Source organism: Mauremys mutica, chromosome 1 (genome assembly GCF_020497125.1).
Source record: "Mauremys mutica isolate MM-2020 ecotype Southern chromosome 1, ASM2049712v1, whole genome shotgun sequence".
Taxonomy (NCBI): domain Eukaryota; kingdom Metazoa; phylum Chordata; order Testudines; family Geoemydidae; genus Mauremys; species Mauremys mutica.
The window spans coordinates 353,500,322-353,516,048 of NC_059072.1; the positions used below are offsets into that span (position 1 = coordinate 353,500,322).

General features: G+C 45.7%; 1 protein-coding gene across 1 annotated transcript in view; it reads right to left on the minus strand.

Annotated features, from left to right (window-relative positions):
• Positions 1 to 8,514: 8,514 nt before the first annotated feature.
• Positions 8,515 to 15,727, minus strand: part of C2CD3 (C2 domain containing 3 centriole elongation regulator) — a 90,316-nt gene continuing 83,103 nt past the window's right edge. Inside the window, exon 33 of the mRNA XM_045022215.1 lies at positions 8,515 to 9,666. Coding sequence (XP_044878150.1) covers positions 9,523 to 9,666 — 144 coding nt within the window. The 3' untranslated portion in view covers positions 8,515 to 9,522. The remainder of the gene's footprint in view (positions 9,667 to 15,727) is intronic.

Sequence of the window (15,727 nt, forward strand, 5' to 3'; positions counted from 1 at the left end):
CCCTGGGTTAGCAGGAATCACAGTTCAGCAAATAGATTCTCCTCTGGAAGCAGCGTTCAATCAGCAAGCAATGGATCGGCAGTGATATTTTCCTTGGAAGATACGAATGAAGCTGTAAATATATTAGGGCTGTTAAACGATTAAAAAGATTAATCGTGAAATTAAAAAAATTATGATTAATGGCAGTTTTAATCACACTGTTAAACAATAATAGGATACCATTTATTTAAATATTTGGATGATTCTACATTTTCAAATATATTCATGCAGAATACAAAGTGTACAGAATGGAATGGTGTCCAAAGCATGAAGGGGCATACGAATGATTAGCATATCTGATTTGGCATGTAAATATCTTGCAACGCCAGCTACAAAAGTGCCATGTGAACATCTGTTCTCACTTTCAGGTGACATTGTAAATAAGAAGTGGGCAGCATTATCTCCTGTAAATGTAAACAAACTTCTGTGTCTTAGCAATTGGCTGGACAAGAAGTAGGACTGAGTGGAATTGTAGGCTCTGAAGTTTTACATTATTTTGTTTTGAGTACAGTTATATAACAAAAAAAATTTCTACATTTGTAAGTTCAACTTTCATGATAATGAGATTGCACTACAGTACTAGTATGAGGTGAACTGAAAAATATTATCTTTTGTTTATCTTTTTTACAGTGTAAATATTTGTAATTAAAAATAATATAAAGTGAGCACTATACACTTTGTATTGTGTGTTGGAATTGAAATCAATATATTTGAAAATGTAGCAAAACCACCAAAAATATTTATAAAAAATGTAAGTTGGTATTCTACCATTGTTTAACAGTGTAACAATTAAAATTGATTAATTGTGATTAATGTTTTTAATCGTGATTAATTTTTTTAATCAAGTTAATTTGTTTTGAGTTAATCACTTGAGTTAACTGTAGTTAATTGACAGCCCTAAAATATATATAATGTCTCTCTGGGTCTCCGTCAAATGGAATAGATGGACAAGGGGAGAAAATATTTTACACCTATTTATTTATTTATTTATTTAACAATGACTGATCATCACTTAGCTCTGCATTTGGGGGGAGTGTCCTTTGGCGTTTTCCAACTCAGCTACCTACACACTGGATGGAGTTGGCTGAGTTCTGATGGGAGGGATAGCTCAGTGGCTTGAGCCTTGGTCTGCTAAACCCAGGGTTGTGAGAGTTCAATCCTTGAGGAGGCCATTTAGGGATTGGGGCAATAAAAAGAAAAATAGTTGGGGATTGATCCTGCTTTGAGTAGGGGGTTGGACTAGATGACCTTCTAAGGTCCCTTCCAACCCTGATGTTCTATGTTCCAGATACTATCGATCTTAGGGATGTTTGTGGCCCCTGTGGTATCTGAGCACCCCACAATCTTGATTGTATTTATCCTCACAGCCCAACATACCTGTGAGGTAGGGCAGGGCTATTAACCCTCTTGTGCTAAGAGGGAACTGAGGCACAGAGAGGCTAGGTGACATACCCAAGGTCAGACAAGAAGTCTGTTGCAGACCAGGGGATTGAATCCAGGTCTCCACTGGACCATCCTTTTCCCTTCCTATGGTGCTCGTTGAAGAACAGCGTGAAGAAAGTAAATAAGGACTTATTATTCACCCCTTCCCATAACACAAGAACCAGGGGTCACCCAATGAAATTAATAGGCAGCAGGTTAAAACAAGCATAAGGAAGTACTTCACACAACGCACAGTCAACCTGTGGAACTTGTTGCCTGGGGATGTTGTGAAGGCCAAAAGTACAACGGGTTCTAAAAACAATTAGCGAAGTTCCTGGAGGACAGGGGTCCGTCAATGGCTATAAGCCAAGATGGTCAGGGACGCACCCCCCCTGGTCTGGGTGTCCCTAAGCCTCTGACTGCCAGAGGCTGGGACTAGACAATGGAGGATGGATCACTTAATAATTGCTCTGTTCTGTTCATTCCCTCTAAAGCACCTGGTATTGGCCACAGCTGGAAGACAGAATGCTGGTCTAGACGGACCATTGGTCTGATCCAGTATGGCAGCTCTTATGTTCTTATGAAGCCAATGGGACTGCTTGTGGGAACAGCTCCCCGTCCACATTGGCAGTACCGGCTTGTTTTTATAACCACCCAGGCGATGACACCCGCATCTGACCTGGTTACTGCACCTACTCTTGCTCTTAGCCCTCTGGCGAGCCAGAGAAATCCTGCTCCGGATTCCCCACTGGTGGAAGCAGACGCAGCACTGGTGACGCTCAGCGGCAGGCCGGAGCAGTGAGATGTGGAGACTAGTGTGGGTGTGGCCAAAGCCAGTGATGCACTCACTCCAAACGGGACAGACAGCACGAGGTTCTCACCCCTGGGTGCTCGGAGGGCTGAGGCGCCGTGTTGGGGGGTGACAGAAAGCGAGCTGCATGAAGCACAAACTCTAAGCCCGCCTCTGCCCTGCACCTGCTCAAAAGCCCCTTCAAATCACTGGGCGTCTCTGCCTGCAGCGGGTTTCGGAGCAGGCCCTTTCTGCAGTGGGGCTGCTGAGATGTAAACGGGGGCACTTATTTAGTCAGACTTCACGCAGGCAACACTCTCCCGGGCCCAAGAGCAGCACCAGCACCTAGATCCTGATGGCAATGGGGGAGGAATGAGGAGGCAGCGCAAGGACTGCAGGGTTCAGCCCACTCATAATAACCCACAGCAACACTGCACGCTTCGCCTTACCTTCGAGATGCAGCTGGCTGAGCGCACTCCGTTCCTTTCCATCCTCTGTGAGCCGAGGGGCTTGGCTTCCTATTTATATATCCCTCGCGGGCGGCACTCTTAGCCGAATGGCAGAGGATAAGGACAGAGATCATTTAACATCGACGAGTTCACGAGCACCAGCCTCCCTCCCTCTGGAGGTTTAAAATAGAGCAGAGAGGACAAGGCATGAGACCCTGGTGTTTTTCAGGAAGCCTCACACTGTCACACTAGTTCTGGACAGTGCAACAATGGTGGTAGCCCTCGTGTTCTAGTGCACTGTTAGTCTAGGCCAGGCGAAAGTGAGAGACGTGATGGGGAACGTGGTGCGGAGGGGTCACAAGCAAGTGAAGAAAGCAGCACACTAGAGAGATACGGTATATGGTGAAAAGCTCATGTACTCACTTGCTGCCCAGCCTCTCGTGTTGTGTTCAGGAGGGCTGCCTAGTGTTGACTGTCTTTACCAAGGATGATTTTGTGGTGAAAACTCTTGGCTGGGACTCAGAAAATTGGCATTCAATTCTGCTTCAGCACAGCCTGTGTGTGTGAGACCTTGGGCAAGTCACTGCAGCCCAGTCCCGCAACCGTATTTAGGCTTCTTTCCACTGAAATTAGGGGAACTGGGAGCCTAAATACCTTTGTGGTTCTTGGCGTTAGCCTCTTTGTGCCTCACTTGCCCTATCTGTATAATGGGGATAATAACTTCCCTTTCCTTGCAGCGAAGCATGGCTCCGCCTCGCTCTCAGGGGTGGGTAAGCAGCACTCGCCCTGCTCCTGGACTGGTGCAGTCACAGCTCCCCTGCCTGTGTCAGTCTGTAACCGCACTGTGCAGCGGTGTTGTGAGTACCAGCTTGTTACTGGCTGTAAGGTGCTCACACACTCAGGTGTGGGCTGTATAAGAACACAGTGTACTTAGCTCCATTGGGAAGCTGAGTTAGCGGAATAGGCAGGGGGTATGGATCTAATTTATACCCCCTTGTGCATCACTACTGAATTTGGCCCCTTGGCTTTTCCTGGCGGGAGAGCACCTCACATGCTAGTTGTGCTAAGCAGAATACAATGTCGCTGCCAGTTAAAACTAGCAGGAAAACATTTCTATAACTTTAGTTTTTGGACCTCTAGATTTGGGACCCAAAGTGAATCGCAAGTATCTGCTAGCAGGCAGCTCTGTTAACCTCGAGCTTCCAAAAATCATGAGTGAGGCTCCAGAAATCACAAGATAGGTTTAAAATCATGAGATTAAAAAACAAATGTGGTGTGGTTTTTATTTTCCCTCTGGTTTTCAAGCCTATAGGATGCATTTGTGTCACATTTCCAAGTTCTCTCTGCAAGCATCAGGGCTAGACCATTGCCTTTTCTTTTAAATGATGGCTGAGGGTTTTATACAATCACATGATTCCAGGAGTTGGGGCTTTAAAGAAAACACCAAATAGTGTGAGATTCATGATAAAACCATGAGAGTTAGCAACACTTTTTAGGCTACAAAGTCTGGTTTTGTGTATAATGTCCAACCACCCCTTCTTGCCCCCGAAAGTGAGGTAGCCAAACCTAATATTATTAGACATCTGATGCCATTTAAAAAAAACAACAATAAAACATTTTTGTTTTGGTTTAAACTTCCTTCTGTTCTCTTTGCGGAGGAAACATTGCAGCCTTGTGGTAGTGCATGAAACCCAGGACGGGCACCTAGCAACCAAAGTGAAACTGGCCTGCCCCATGCCTCTGCCTGAGGTGAATGAAACACAAAAGGTAGACAAACAGCACAGCTTCTGATTCTGACAAACCTGAAGATGCAGCGGGGAGTGTGTGTGTGTGTGAGAGAGAGAGAGAGAGAGAGAGAGAGAGAGAGAGAACAAATTGGGATCCATTGGCCACAAATAAATCGAAGTTGGCAATTAGAAGGTTTCTAACCATCAGAGGAGCCAGGGTCTGGAACAGCAGTGTGGGGCAAACAACCAGACTCGTTTTAAGATGGCACTTGATCAGTCTCTGGATTGGATGATATGATGGGCTTGCCCGCGATAGCTTAGATTGGACTCTGTGACCCAGGCGGCGCCTTCCAGTCCTACGTCCCTGTGTAAACCAGGGTAGCGCACAGTCGCTGGTGGCACTAATGTACAGTGGGGCTGCTTCGGCTTTGCAAACCTTGGTGGGTTTGGGTTTATGTGAACCCTTGTGAATTTAACTCTCTGGTGACCACAGCTGGCTCGGCGCCTGAGTTGGAACGTCTACGTTGCATCTCTCTGGCTGCAGCGTGAAACCAGAGCGGCCTGACTGGGCTGGGGTAGCCTCTAGTGGTATGAAAATAGATACTTTCATAGCAAGTGAGGCTGGAGTTCAGCAAGGACTCACCCCAGCAACTGTTTCAGCTATTTGCGGAAGCTGTTTCTGTGAAGTGACCTAAGAAGCCTACTGAGGATGTACTATTCGAAACGGACCAAGTGACCCCAACTCACAAGGGAGGGGGGGGAGAAACCGCAAAGGCTACAAGTGTCAACAGGACCATGTGGGGAGGGGACAGCTGGGGACACTTCCGCTTCCAGCCAAAACACTGCAGGTAATTTAAAGGAACATAAATACTGCATCCCTGGGGCCATCCAGTGTTCCATGTAATGCTAATGCAGCTCAGCTGCCCTCGCCTCAGTTTCCACATCTGTAAAATGGGAACATGCTTTGCGCTCTGCTGCTGAAAAGTGCTATATGAGAGCTAGGTGTTATTATTACCCTATGCGTGCTGTGAAATTAACTGAAGCACATGTGGACACTGACACGGCATGTGAGCACACAGTACAGGAGAAGGGTGATCTTGTGCCTAAAGCACAGAGGCGAGCTCAGTTCTAAGCCTGGCTCTGCTGCTGACCTGCTATGTGATGATGGGTGAGTCGTGTTCATCCATCTGTGCCTCAGTTTCTCCATTTTTAAATTGGGGAGAATAATACTTGCCCACCTAACAGTGTGAGACTAAATTCACTGATGTTTGTAAAGTACTTTGATGGAAGTTGCTCTAGACAAACAGGCTAGGGTACATCTGAACCACTGCCCTTGGATGTATTTATTATTTGTTGCTCATCACTACAATACAAGAAGGAAAGTCACGCTGTGCCCCAAAAACTTACAGTCCAGAAGCCAGACATATAGTATTCTAAATAGAAAAATGGCCTCTATGTTCTGGGGCAGGGACAGTTCTTTTATGTTTGTACAGCACCTAGCACTCTGGGCACGATCAATAACAAATACTAAAGTAACAGAATATTCACTGGGAAATCCAAGGGTGCAGATAACATGGAGTTTGATTTCTCCCTCTTTCCTGAAATGGTAATACATTCACCACCTGTAATTACTGGAGAGAATCAGAACTGCATAATTGTGAGTCAATGCCCATATACTGCTAATGGAGATTCTCCTTTATGTCAAGGGGTAGGGGGCCTCTGCTTTAGGAGGAGGAACTGGGTTCCATCCCCGCTGTTGCTGCAACACGCCAATTTGCCATGGCGTGTAGCTTAAGGACACTGATGAAGCTCAGTCATAGGTGACGATTAATTTCTTAGGATGCTGTTAGCAGCTGACCAGGCCGTCAGGCACCTATTTGCTCCTTTCATTGGTGCAAGAGGTTGAGGGATGGCGCTAAGAGCCAAACCCCAGAGAAAGCAGACAAGACAGACCACTTTGCCTCCCAATGGGGAGAAGAGGCAGGGACAGCAAAGGAAATGGATGGCAAGACCAAACTGTCAGTGGGCCAGGGCAGCGGAAGGGCACTAGCAGTCTTGTGCCTGTGGTGACGCAGACATTCAGCATGAAACCCACATGTCAAAGTCTGGCCACCTGTCCCAGTCCTAGGCTAACCCTGCTGTTTATTTATGGGAGGCTGCTCTGGGAGCAATTCCCCACATGGACGTGGTCGGATTTCAGCTGATAGGTTCACTCCAGGGGAAGAACCACTATGATGTAATGTTCTCTCTGACCCCATGTGTGGCCAGCTGTGCCAATCAGAGGGGAGGGGGGGGGGCGGCAGGCTATGAGCCTGCTCCTCTGCTGATTTCCAGCCCTGGTGGTGTATTCTCCCCAGGGCTTCTGTTTGAGAAAAATTAGTCTGTCCACCACGGGCTCAGCCGATTGGAAGAACAAAGAGTGGGGGCTCTGGTGGTCACTGCTCAGTGGAGGAAACTGGTCTGAGAGGGAGTCCCTGTTCGCTGCTGGGGGCAGGGTGCCAGGCGGTGAGAAGTCCCCATTGCCCAGGCTCTGTTCAAGTGAAGATGGAGGGACAAGAGAACTCTCTCTAGTCTCTGACCTGCCAAGGGCTTGTTGCTGGGAGGATTGAGGGCAGGAAAAAATACACTCCTCTCCCTCTGCCCATTCAAACAGGTCATGCCACAGGAGACTGGCCCCAGGCTTCCATTCAGGTGCATGGGAGAGGCAGCCTCTTCCTATGGCTTTGCGGCAGCACAGCTCGATGCCAATGCATACTGCTGATTTAGTACAATGGCAAGCCCCCGAGAATCATCCAGGAAATCAGAGAGATGCCACACATGTGAAACCTGATGGAGAGGAGTGCTTTTTCTCAGACAGCTTAACGTTTACACTGCTGTGCTGTTAACACCTACCACTCACATGCTGGAGAAGCATTAGGGAAAAAATCTGTCATTGTTAGAGTCAACACCCCAAAAAAACTAGCAGGGAAAAACCCTGCCACGTGTGCGTATGGTGGGAAATGGACTTTCTGGCTCTCTTTGTCCCCCTCAAGGGGCATTAGCCCATTTATTTCCCTTTGCAGCGCACATTTAATAGGGGTTGTCTGCTTTTGTAGTGCAGAGAGCCTGGGTCCCATTTGTGCCTGACACCCCCATCTCAGCCTGATGAGCACACACACAGCTTTCCTGATAAATGCTGACCACACTTCGGCCCTTGGCATCCCCAATGGTAGTGCATGCATTGTTGTCAAACAATGACATGCTACCTCCAGTGCTCTCGTCTCCTGAATGTATTTCAGTGAATTTAGCTCAGGCAAGAAACAGGAACTGCTCTACAGGTTATAGCAGATGATATAAAGAGGAGGAATGTTTGTAACTGGCTACAGCAACACAGCCTTGCACACACAGTCAGCCTTCCTCTGGTCCTTTGCTCAGTGATGGTACTCCCTGTTCCAACTGGTATTTAGCAGCCTCTCAGGACACACTCAGCCAACATTTGTCCAGCCAGCAGCTATTGACTTGCTAGGTTCAGGACATTTAGTTCAGGGTAAGGAACATCACGTGCTTACAGAACTCCGAGATGCTCCATCTTTGGAAAGACATCCAAAAATGTTAACACAATTGCACCAAGCATGTTGTGTGAATGGGATGTAGTGACTCAGCAGGCTCAGATCTCTGTGCACAATGTAGCCCAGGTTTTCCAGGTGCTGCCCCATGTTACAGGAGCTGGGCAATGAGCTGTTGCTCTCATGAAGGAGGAGGAGGAGAGGGTTGTGCGTATCAGAGATATTTACACACCTATGCTCGCTCTCGACCTCCTCAACATTCATTGTGGCTGATAATCTGGAAAATGGAAGTGTTTGTTGGACAGGGGATTGGAATGGTTGGGACTTGGAATCCATTTTATGAAGGACCATGGCAAGGCTGGCTCAGAGAAGAAAGGCCAACCTGATGTCTTTACGGTTCTGGGCTTAAAGGCACAATCCTGCACCACTGAAATCAATGGGCGTTTTATCACTGACTCCATTGGGAACAGGATCAGGCTCTAACATTTTTAACATGTGAACAATAACAATTCTAAAACAACATCTTCAACAGCAGGAAGGCACAAAAATACAAAATTGTATTTTATTGAAACAAACTTTATCATTAAAAATAAGTTACCATGGTTTGTGTTTAGGTCAGTTATCTAGAGACTTGAAACTTGTGATTTTTTGAAATTAGAAATGACTACATAAATTAATAAAAATAAGAAAAATAATTTGTCCACAAAATTCCATACTTGCTAGCAAAACAGTCTTGCATAGATAATTTATTTTACAGTATCTGTACATTTTACTTACAATCTACCCAACCCATATAAAAATAAGCCTCACTTCAGCATTCACGGCAACAGATTTGTCTTACAAATCAACATGTTTTTTAAAAAGGTCATTAGCATACAAAACAATGACTGTAGCTTCCCAAGTCGGGGTTGTCTGTGCACACTTGCACGGAGACTGCAATTGTGTGTCTTGTTGCAGAGGATTCTAATGCACTTTCTCTCCGGGAAAAAAAACAAACAGATATTTCATTTTTCTTAAAACTGAAAAGCTTCTAACATTCCCCCCGTGTGTCAAGAAAAAGCAGTTTGTCTAAACAACTGGATGTTCCATTACCTAGCAGGCAAAAAAGGGTGATTAGAAGAATTTCCCACGATGGAGCTTCCCAGAGATCAGATGACACTGTTCAGGTTACTAACGTCAGTCAGTGCCTTTCTCCAGGGATCTGATCTTGCAAGATGCAGAGCACCCTCAACTTCCAACAGACCCATGGGAATAGAGGATACTCTGCATCTAAGATTCCCTGTTTGACGTGGGTAGTTAACTCCCATTTAAATGAGGGACAATTACACACATTAAATCAATGAGAGTAGAATCTACTTCTCATTTCTCTTTTAGGAGAGTGGTTCTGCACTGACATGGTGGGGGCGGGTAGGATGATATTGTTCTTTTGAAGTCAGAAGAGTTACAGTCATTCCTTCTCCTCCTCCTATTGAAAGTGTCAGAGTTTCCCAAAATGTAGAGCGTGAGCACTAAAGCAGTTCCTCTCTACACAGCCACTCTGGATACTTCTGCTATTCTTTTTTGGACAACTGTGCAGAAAATATCCTGGCGATTCTCTTTGTTTCTTCTTCTGGCAGATCAGCTGACGTCAGGTTTGGTTTGTGACGGTTCTGCCTTCGATAGGGAATCCCCCCAGCTGTGGCACCATTTCCTATCTAAGGAAGAGACAGTGACAGAATATTAGACACCACTTAGAACTTACACAGCAGTGCTTTACTGATCATGAGGAAGCAAAGCAATGCTTCTGGGAAGTGCATAGCTGATCCTTGGGAGTCCAAAGAGATTACCTTTCCTGCTCTTCTTGCTAGTCCATGAAGGATATAACCTACTGGACGTGCTGTATTTTCCATTGATCTCTCATTCTCCTTTCAGTGATTTTCCTCATGTTCCACACATCAACAAGCATAATGGCTCAGTATGGCTGACAGGAGCCCCAAGTTATCTATATTCCTGTAGCTTCTAAAAAAGCTTTGAACACCCCCTTTGCCCCTCCCCCACAAAAATGATTAACTTTAAAGGGACACAGTCAGGTTAAAAATATATTTAAAAGACGTTTCCTCACCTTTGTTACTAACATCTTAGATTATAAGATCTGAATTTGTTTTTTAAATTATAGTCACATTTTCTCTATTGCTATTGCTTTCTTTCTTTCTCCATTTCTCTCCGTTGCACAGTTTAGTCAATTTCACTTTACAGTTCTCACATATTAACAGGGTGCTGCGCTATCTGGGCTGGAAACACTATCTGGGGAGCGAATAAGGGAATGTATTTGTTTTAAAAATGCTGTAGACACTGGGATTAAAAAGAAATGGAAACATTTCTATGGTTTCTAAACAGGGGGCCAAATGGGAGCTGTCAGTGCCCCACTTCAATGGCTTGAGTTATTAGATTCTTTAGGAAGATGGCTTAGCTCATGTGTGTGTGTTAGTATCACATCCAGGTAGCCATGGACGACTGCTTAGAAGACACAGCACCAAGGATTTTACTGTGGACAGCAACCCTGTAAGTGGGTGGTGGATCCACTAGATGGGGGTTTATTAGGTCTTTCCCATCTCTAATTTCTAGGAGTCTCAAAAATCCACTTGTTCTCCTTTCAGGGGTGCTGGAACAATTTGTATAGTGGGAGTGCCGAGAGCCACTGAACCAAACTATCAATTCTGGATATAATGGAAACCACTTCAAGCCAGAGGGTGTGGCAGCACTCCTAGTTCCAGCACCCATGTCTCCTTTGGAACTAAGGCCACCTGTGAGCTTCATTTGAGCTGTCCACTCGTGGATCCTAAGAACAAGTGTCCTCTCCAGATCTTGGAGCCTTCTCAAAGTATGTGTTTTCTGAATGTTACACTTTGTCCTCTCCATTATCAGTAATACACTCTAATAAAACTCCTTACTCACCTTATTCTTTTCCCACTTGGGAAGCAATGGTCCCCCCATGTTTTAAACTCAAATGGATAGGTTTTTTGTAAACATCTTCAGTTTATACAGCATCTCCACTTGCCAAATGTCTGCTTATCTCTGTGCACCAGCAACTGTTCATTTAGGTCAGCACAGGGTAACTATCTGGCAATTAACTGCTTTGGGGTTAGGGAGGACCCTCTCCCCAAAGGCTCATTTGTTTCTTAACCTGGTTTTTGAAAATTACTTCACAATGGAACAGTCTATTCCTCCCTGCCCAAACTGATTTAGGGTCTGCAGTATTTCCCCCCACAAAATATTTCAGGAGGTCAAAGCTTGGGCCTAAAACTAGATACGAGTCTGAGCTACAAAATTCAGATATGGATTTTAACTCTCAGAAGTTTGTGGATGGCACATCTGTGGGTTCAGGTCTCTATGCAAAACCCTCTGCTATTGAAGTCAGTGGCGGGATGCCAGATGGTCCAGACTCTAAAAACTCAGAGGGGTAGCCGTGTTAATCTGGATCTGTAAAAGCAGCAAAGGTGCCACAGGACTCTTTGCTACTCTAAAAACTAGCATTATAACCCCTAGACAAATCCGCTATACTTCCTTTCCTGTAGTCAGACCTTTCCACACAGAAATTAGTTGTAACAGAGACCCTCAATGTTTGAAGAAACTCTTTAGACATAAAATGCATATTCATTTACATTATTTTAAAAAGCAGCATACTTTAAAACACTCTGCGGCCTCCCTCCTTCACTCAGCCCCACTATACACACAGAGAAAAGCTGAACACTAGCAGAGGGACTTAGGAAAACTCTCTCTCCATTAAGTTCAGAACTAGGCCAGTTCTGGCAACCACAGAGATATTAGGAGATCAGAGTTTGTCCACTACTGAACACTAAGAATTGGAAGTAAGACTGAGTGTTTTAGGAGCACATAGTTTGGCATAAACTGCACTTCTCTTAACACCGGTTGAAGATAGACTTATACTCTAAGCACAGACCAGCCTGTCTGACCTTTCACCCACATAGCGGGGCTGCCTCTCTTGAGCAAAGTTTCACAGATCTCTCTTGAAATGTCAAGGTGTCCTAAGTATCGGAGGGGTAGCCGTGTTAGTCTGCATCTGTAAAAAGCGACAAACAGTCCGGTGGCACCTTATAGACTAACAGACGTATTGGAGCATAAGCTTTCGTAGGTGAATCCGACGAAGTGGGTATTCACCCACGAAAGCTTATGCTCCAATACGTCTGTTAGTCTACAAGGTATCCTAAGGTGCTCAGCTCTCCCCAGAGGCAGACAGTATCGGGGGGCCTTATCTGCCCATTCCCCGCCTCAAGATGTATCGTTTTATGAGGGAAACGGTTCATTTAAGAACAGGTAGATTGATGGCTTATCTTATTTTGTTACTTAGGCCTGGTCTACACTAGGCGTTTAAATCGGTTTTAGGAGCATAAAACCGATTTAACGCCAAAACCGTCCACACTAGGAGGCACCTTATATCGATTTTAATGGCTCTTTAAACCGGTTTCTGTACTCCTCCCTAACGAGAGGAGTAACGCTAGTATCGGTATTAACATATCGGATTAGGGTTAGTGTGGACGCTGATCGACGGTATTGGCCTCCGGGAGCTATCCCACAGTGCATCAGTGACCGCTCTGGACCGCAATCTGAACTCGGATGCAGTGGTCAGGTAAACAGGAAAAGCCCCGGGAACTTTTGAATATTTCCTGTTTGCCCAGCGTGGAGCTCCGATCAGCACGGGTGGCGATGCAGTCCGAAATCAAAATAAAAAAAAGAGCTCCCGCATGGACCATGCGGATGTGATCGCTGTAAGGGCAGGCAAATCCGTTCTATCCGTTCTATCAGCGCTCCGTTACAGAAGATGAAATTCAGAATCCTTTTTTAAAAATCTCCAGACAGACGCCAGAGCAGGGACTCAGCGCACTGCAGCGTGACAAGCGTAACGGAAAGCCAAAGAATCAAATGGATGCGCATGGACTGGAGGACTGAAGCTATCCCACAGTTCCTGCAGCCTCCTAAAATTATTTGCATTCTTGGCTGAGCTCCAAATGCTTCTAGGGTCAAACACAGTGTCTGCGGGTCAGGGCATAGCTCGGCAATCTACTCACCCACCCCCCACCCACCCCCAGAAGCGAAAGGTAAAACAATCCTCTGACTCTTTTACATGTCACCCTATCTTTACTGAATGCTGCAGATAGACGCGATAGTGCAGCACTCAACACCAACATCCTTGCTCCCCCCCCGTCATGGGCGGCTGATGGTACAATACGATGGAAATCCATCCTCATCATCAGCATAAGCTGATTGTGCAAAAAGATGGAAATCCATCCTCATCATCAGCCTCAGCTGATGGTACAAAAGGACTGGTAACCGTCCTCGTCATCAGCCTATTGGCCCTAATTTTTTCTGGTGGATGGATGGTGCAATATGGCTGGTAACCATCCTCATCATAGCAACAGGGGGCTGAGCTCCATCAGCCCCCACCCTTCATGTGTAAAGAAAAGATTCAGTTGCCCCTGGACTAGCAGTGGGATGCTGGGCTTCTCTCCTACACACTGCTTAATGTCCTGTCTGGACTATCATAGCAGCTGGAGGCTGCCTTCCACTCATTTCTCACTAACAAGTCAGTGTGTCTTATTCCTGCATTCTTTATTAATTCATCACACAAGTGGGGGGACAATGCTACGGTAGCCAAGAAAGGCTGGGGGAAGAACGGAATCAACAGGTGGGGTTGTTACAGGAGCACCCCCTGTGAATAGCATACAGATAATAATTTCTGCGGGCTCTGACACAGAGCAGGTGGTTCTCTAGCACACTTGCCTATATTAGGCAGCACTGATTCTATTTTTTATACCAAAAAGGAGGGATTGACTCAGGGAGTCATTCCCAATTTTTGCTTTTGCGCCCCTGGCTGATCGGCCAGGGGCACTTATGACAGCAGCCAATGGTACAAAACGATGGAAGGTACAATATGGCTAGTAACCACTCTTGGCTTTTGCGCCCCTGGCTGATTGACCAGGGGCACTAGCAGCAAATGGTACAAAAGGACTGGTAGCCATGATCATCCTCAGTTCCAATTTATGGAAGGGTTTGGATGGTGCAATATGGCTAGTAACCATCTCTGCTGTCATGCAAAAGCAAAAGCATGCTTCTGTGTAGCGCTGCTGAATCGCCTCTGTGAGCGGCATCTAGTACACATACGGTGAGAGTCACAAACGGCAAAAAAAGCTCCATGATTGCCATGCTATGGCATCTGCCAGGGCAATCCAGGGGAAAAAGGCGCGAAATGCTTGTCTGCCGTTGCTTTCCCAGACGAAGGAGTGACTGACGACATTTACCCAGAACCACCCGCGACAATGATTTTTGCCCCATCAGGCACTGGGATCTCAACCCGGAAGTTCCAAGGGGCGGGGGAGGCTGCGGGAACTATGGGATAGCTAGGGAATAGCTACCCACAGTGCAACGCTCCAGAAATCGACGCTAGCCTCGGACCATGGACGCACACCACCGATTTAATGTGTTTAGTGTGGCCGCGCGCACTCGATTTTATAAAATCTGTTTTACAAAACCGGTTTATGCAAATTCGGAATAGTCCCGTAGTGTAGACGTACCCTTACACTTCAGATACAGCAACACAGACCACTGAATATTCAGCACTGCAGTAGTTCTGCTTTGAATGAAACTTATGTGAAAACAATCCAGGAAGAAAAAAAACAACAACAGCCCTTTTCCTCACCCCATTTCCCACTTGCTTGTGCTATCCTTACTAGGATGTCAGCTTCCTGTTCTTAGGCCTTGCTACATTTACGCCCATGGCCTAAGGCAACCCCATTCTAACACCGTTAAAGCACAACACTGTTAATAAGGTTAGTTTTGTATTCCATGGAGAGATGAGAACAAGATGTGTTAGAACCACGTTAAAAGACTAAGGCCAAGATTTTCAAAAACAGATTTCTAAACAAGTGACCTGATTTGCAGAAGGGCTGAACACCGAGCAGCTTCCACTGAGCCAGTTGTGGGATAGCTATCCAGATTGCACCGATAGACAATCAGCTTGGCGGTGTCGAACCACACACTTTCTGCACACACAGTTGTATGGTTAAAAAAAAGCTGTTATGTGAACACAATGTGCATTCTTTTATTGCAACCAGTGAACATAAGAATGTCCATGCTGCGTCAGACCAGTGCTCCATCTAGCCCAGTATCTTGTCTTCCCAACAGTGGCTGGTGCCAGATGCTTCAGAGGGAATTAACAGAACAGGGCAATTATCAAGTGATCTGTCCCCTGTTAACCAGTCTCAGCATCTGGCAGTCAGAGGTTTAGGGACTCCCTGAGCATGGGGTTGCATCTCTGACCATCTTGGCTAATAGCCATTGATGGACCTCTCCTCCAGGAATTTATCTAATTCTTTTGTGAGTGTTATACTTTTGGCTTTCGCAAAATCCCCAGCAACAAGTTCCAAAGGCTGACTGTGCATTGTCTGAAGGAGTACTTCCTTATGTTTCTTTTAAACCTGCTGCCTATTCATTTCATTGGGTGACCCCTAGTTCTTGTGTTATTGAAGATAGGTGTCAAGACTCAATTATAACATGACTGCACTTAAAGATTAGAAATTTATCATGTTATACTAGGGCCTTGTGCCAATCACTGTCATGGAGGACATGGAAATTGTCAAAATGCCCCTAAACTTATCTTTTAAATACAAAAACGGGAAATGTCTACAAAGTCTTTAATACAAAATACCTAGTCAATTTCAAGGACAGAATGACTTTTACTAGTAAATGTAATCACTTTTG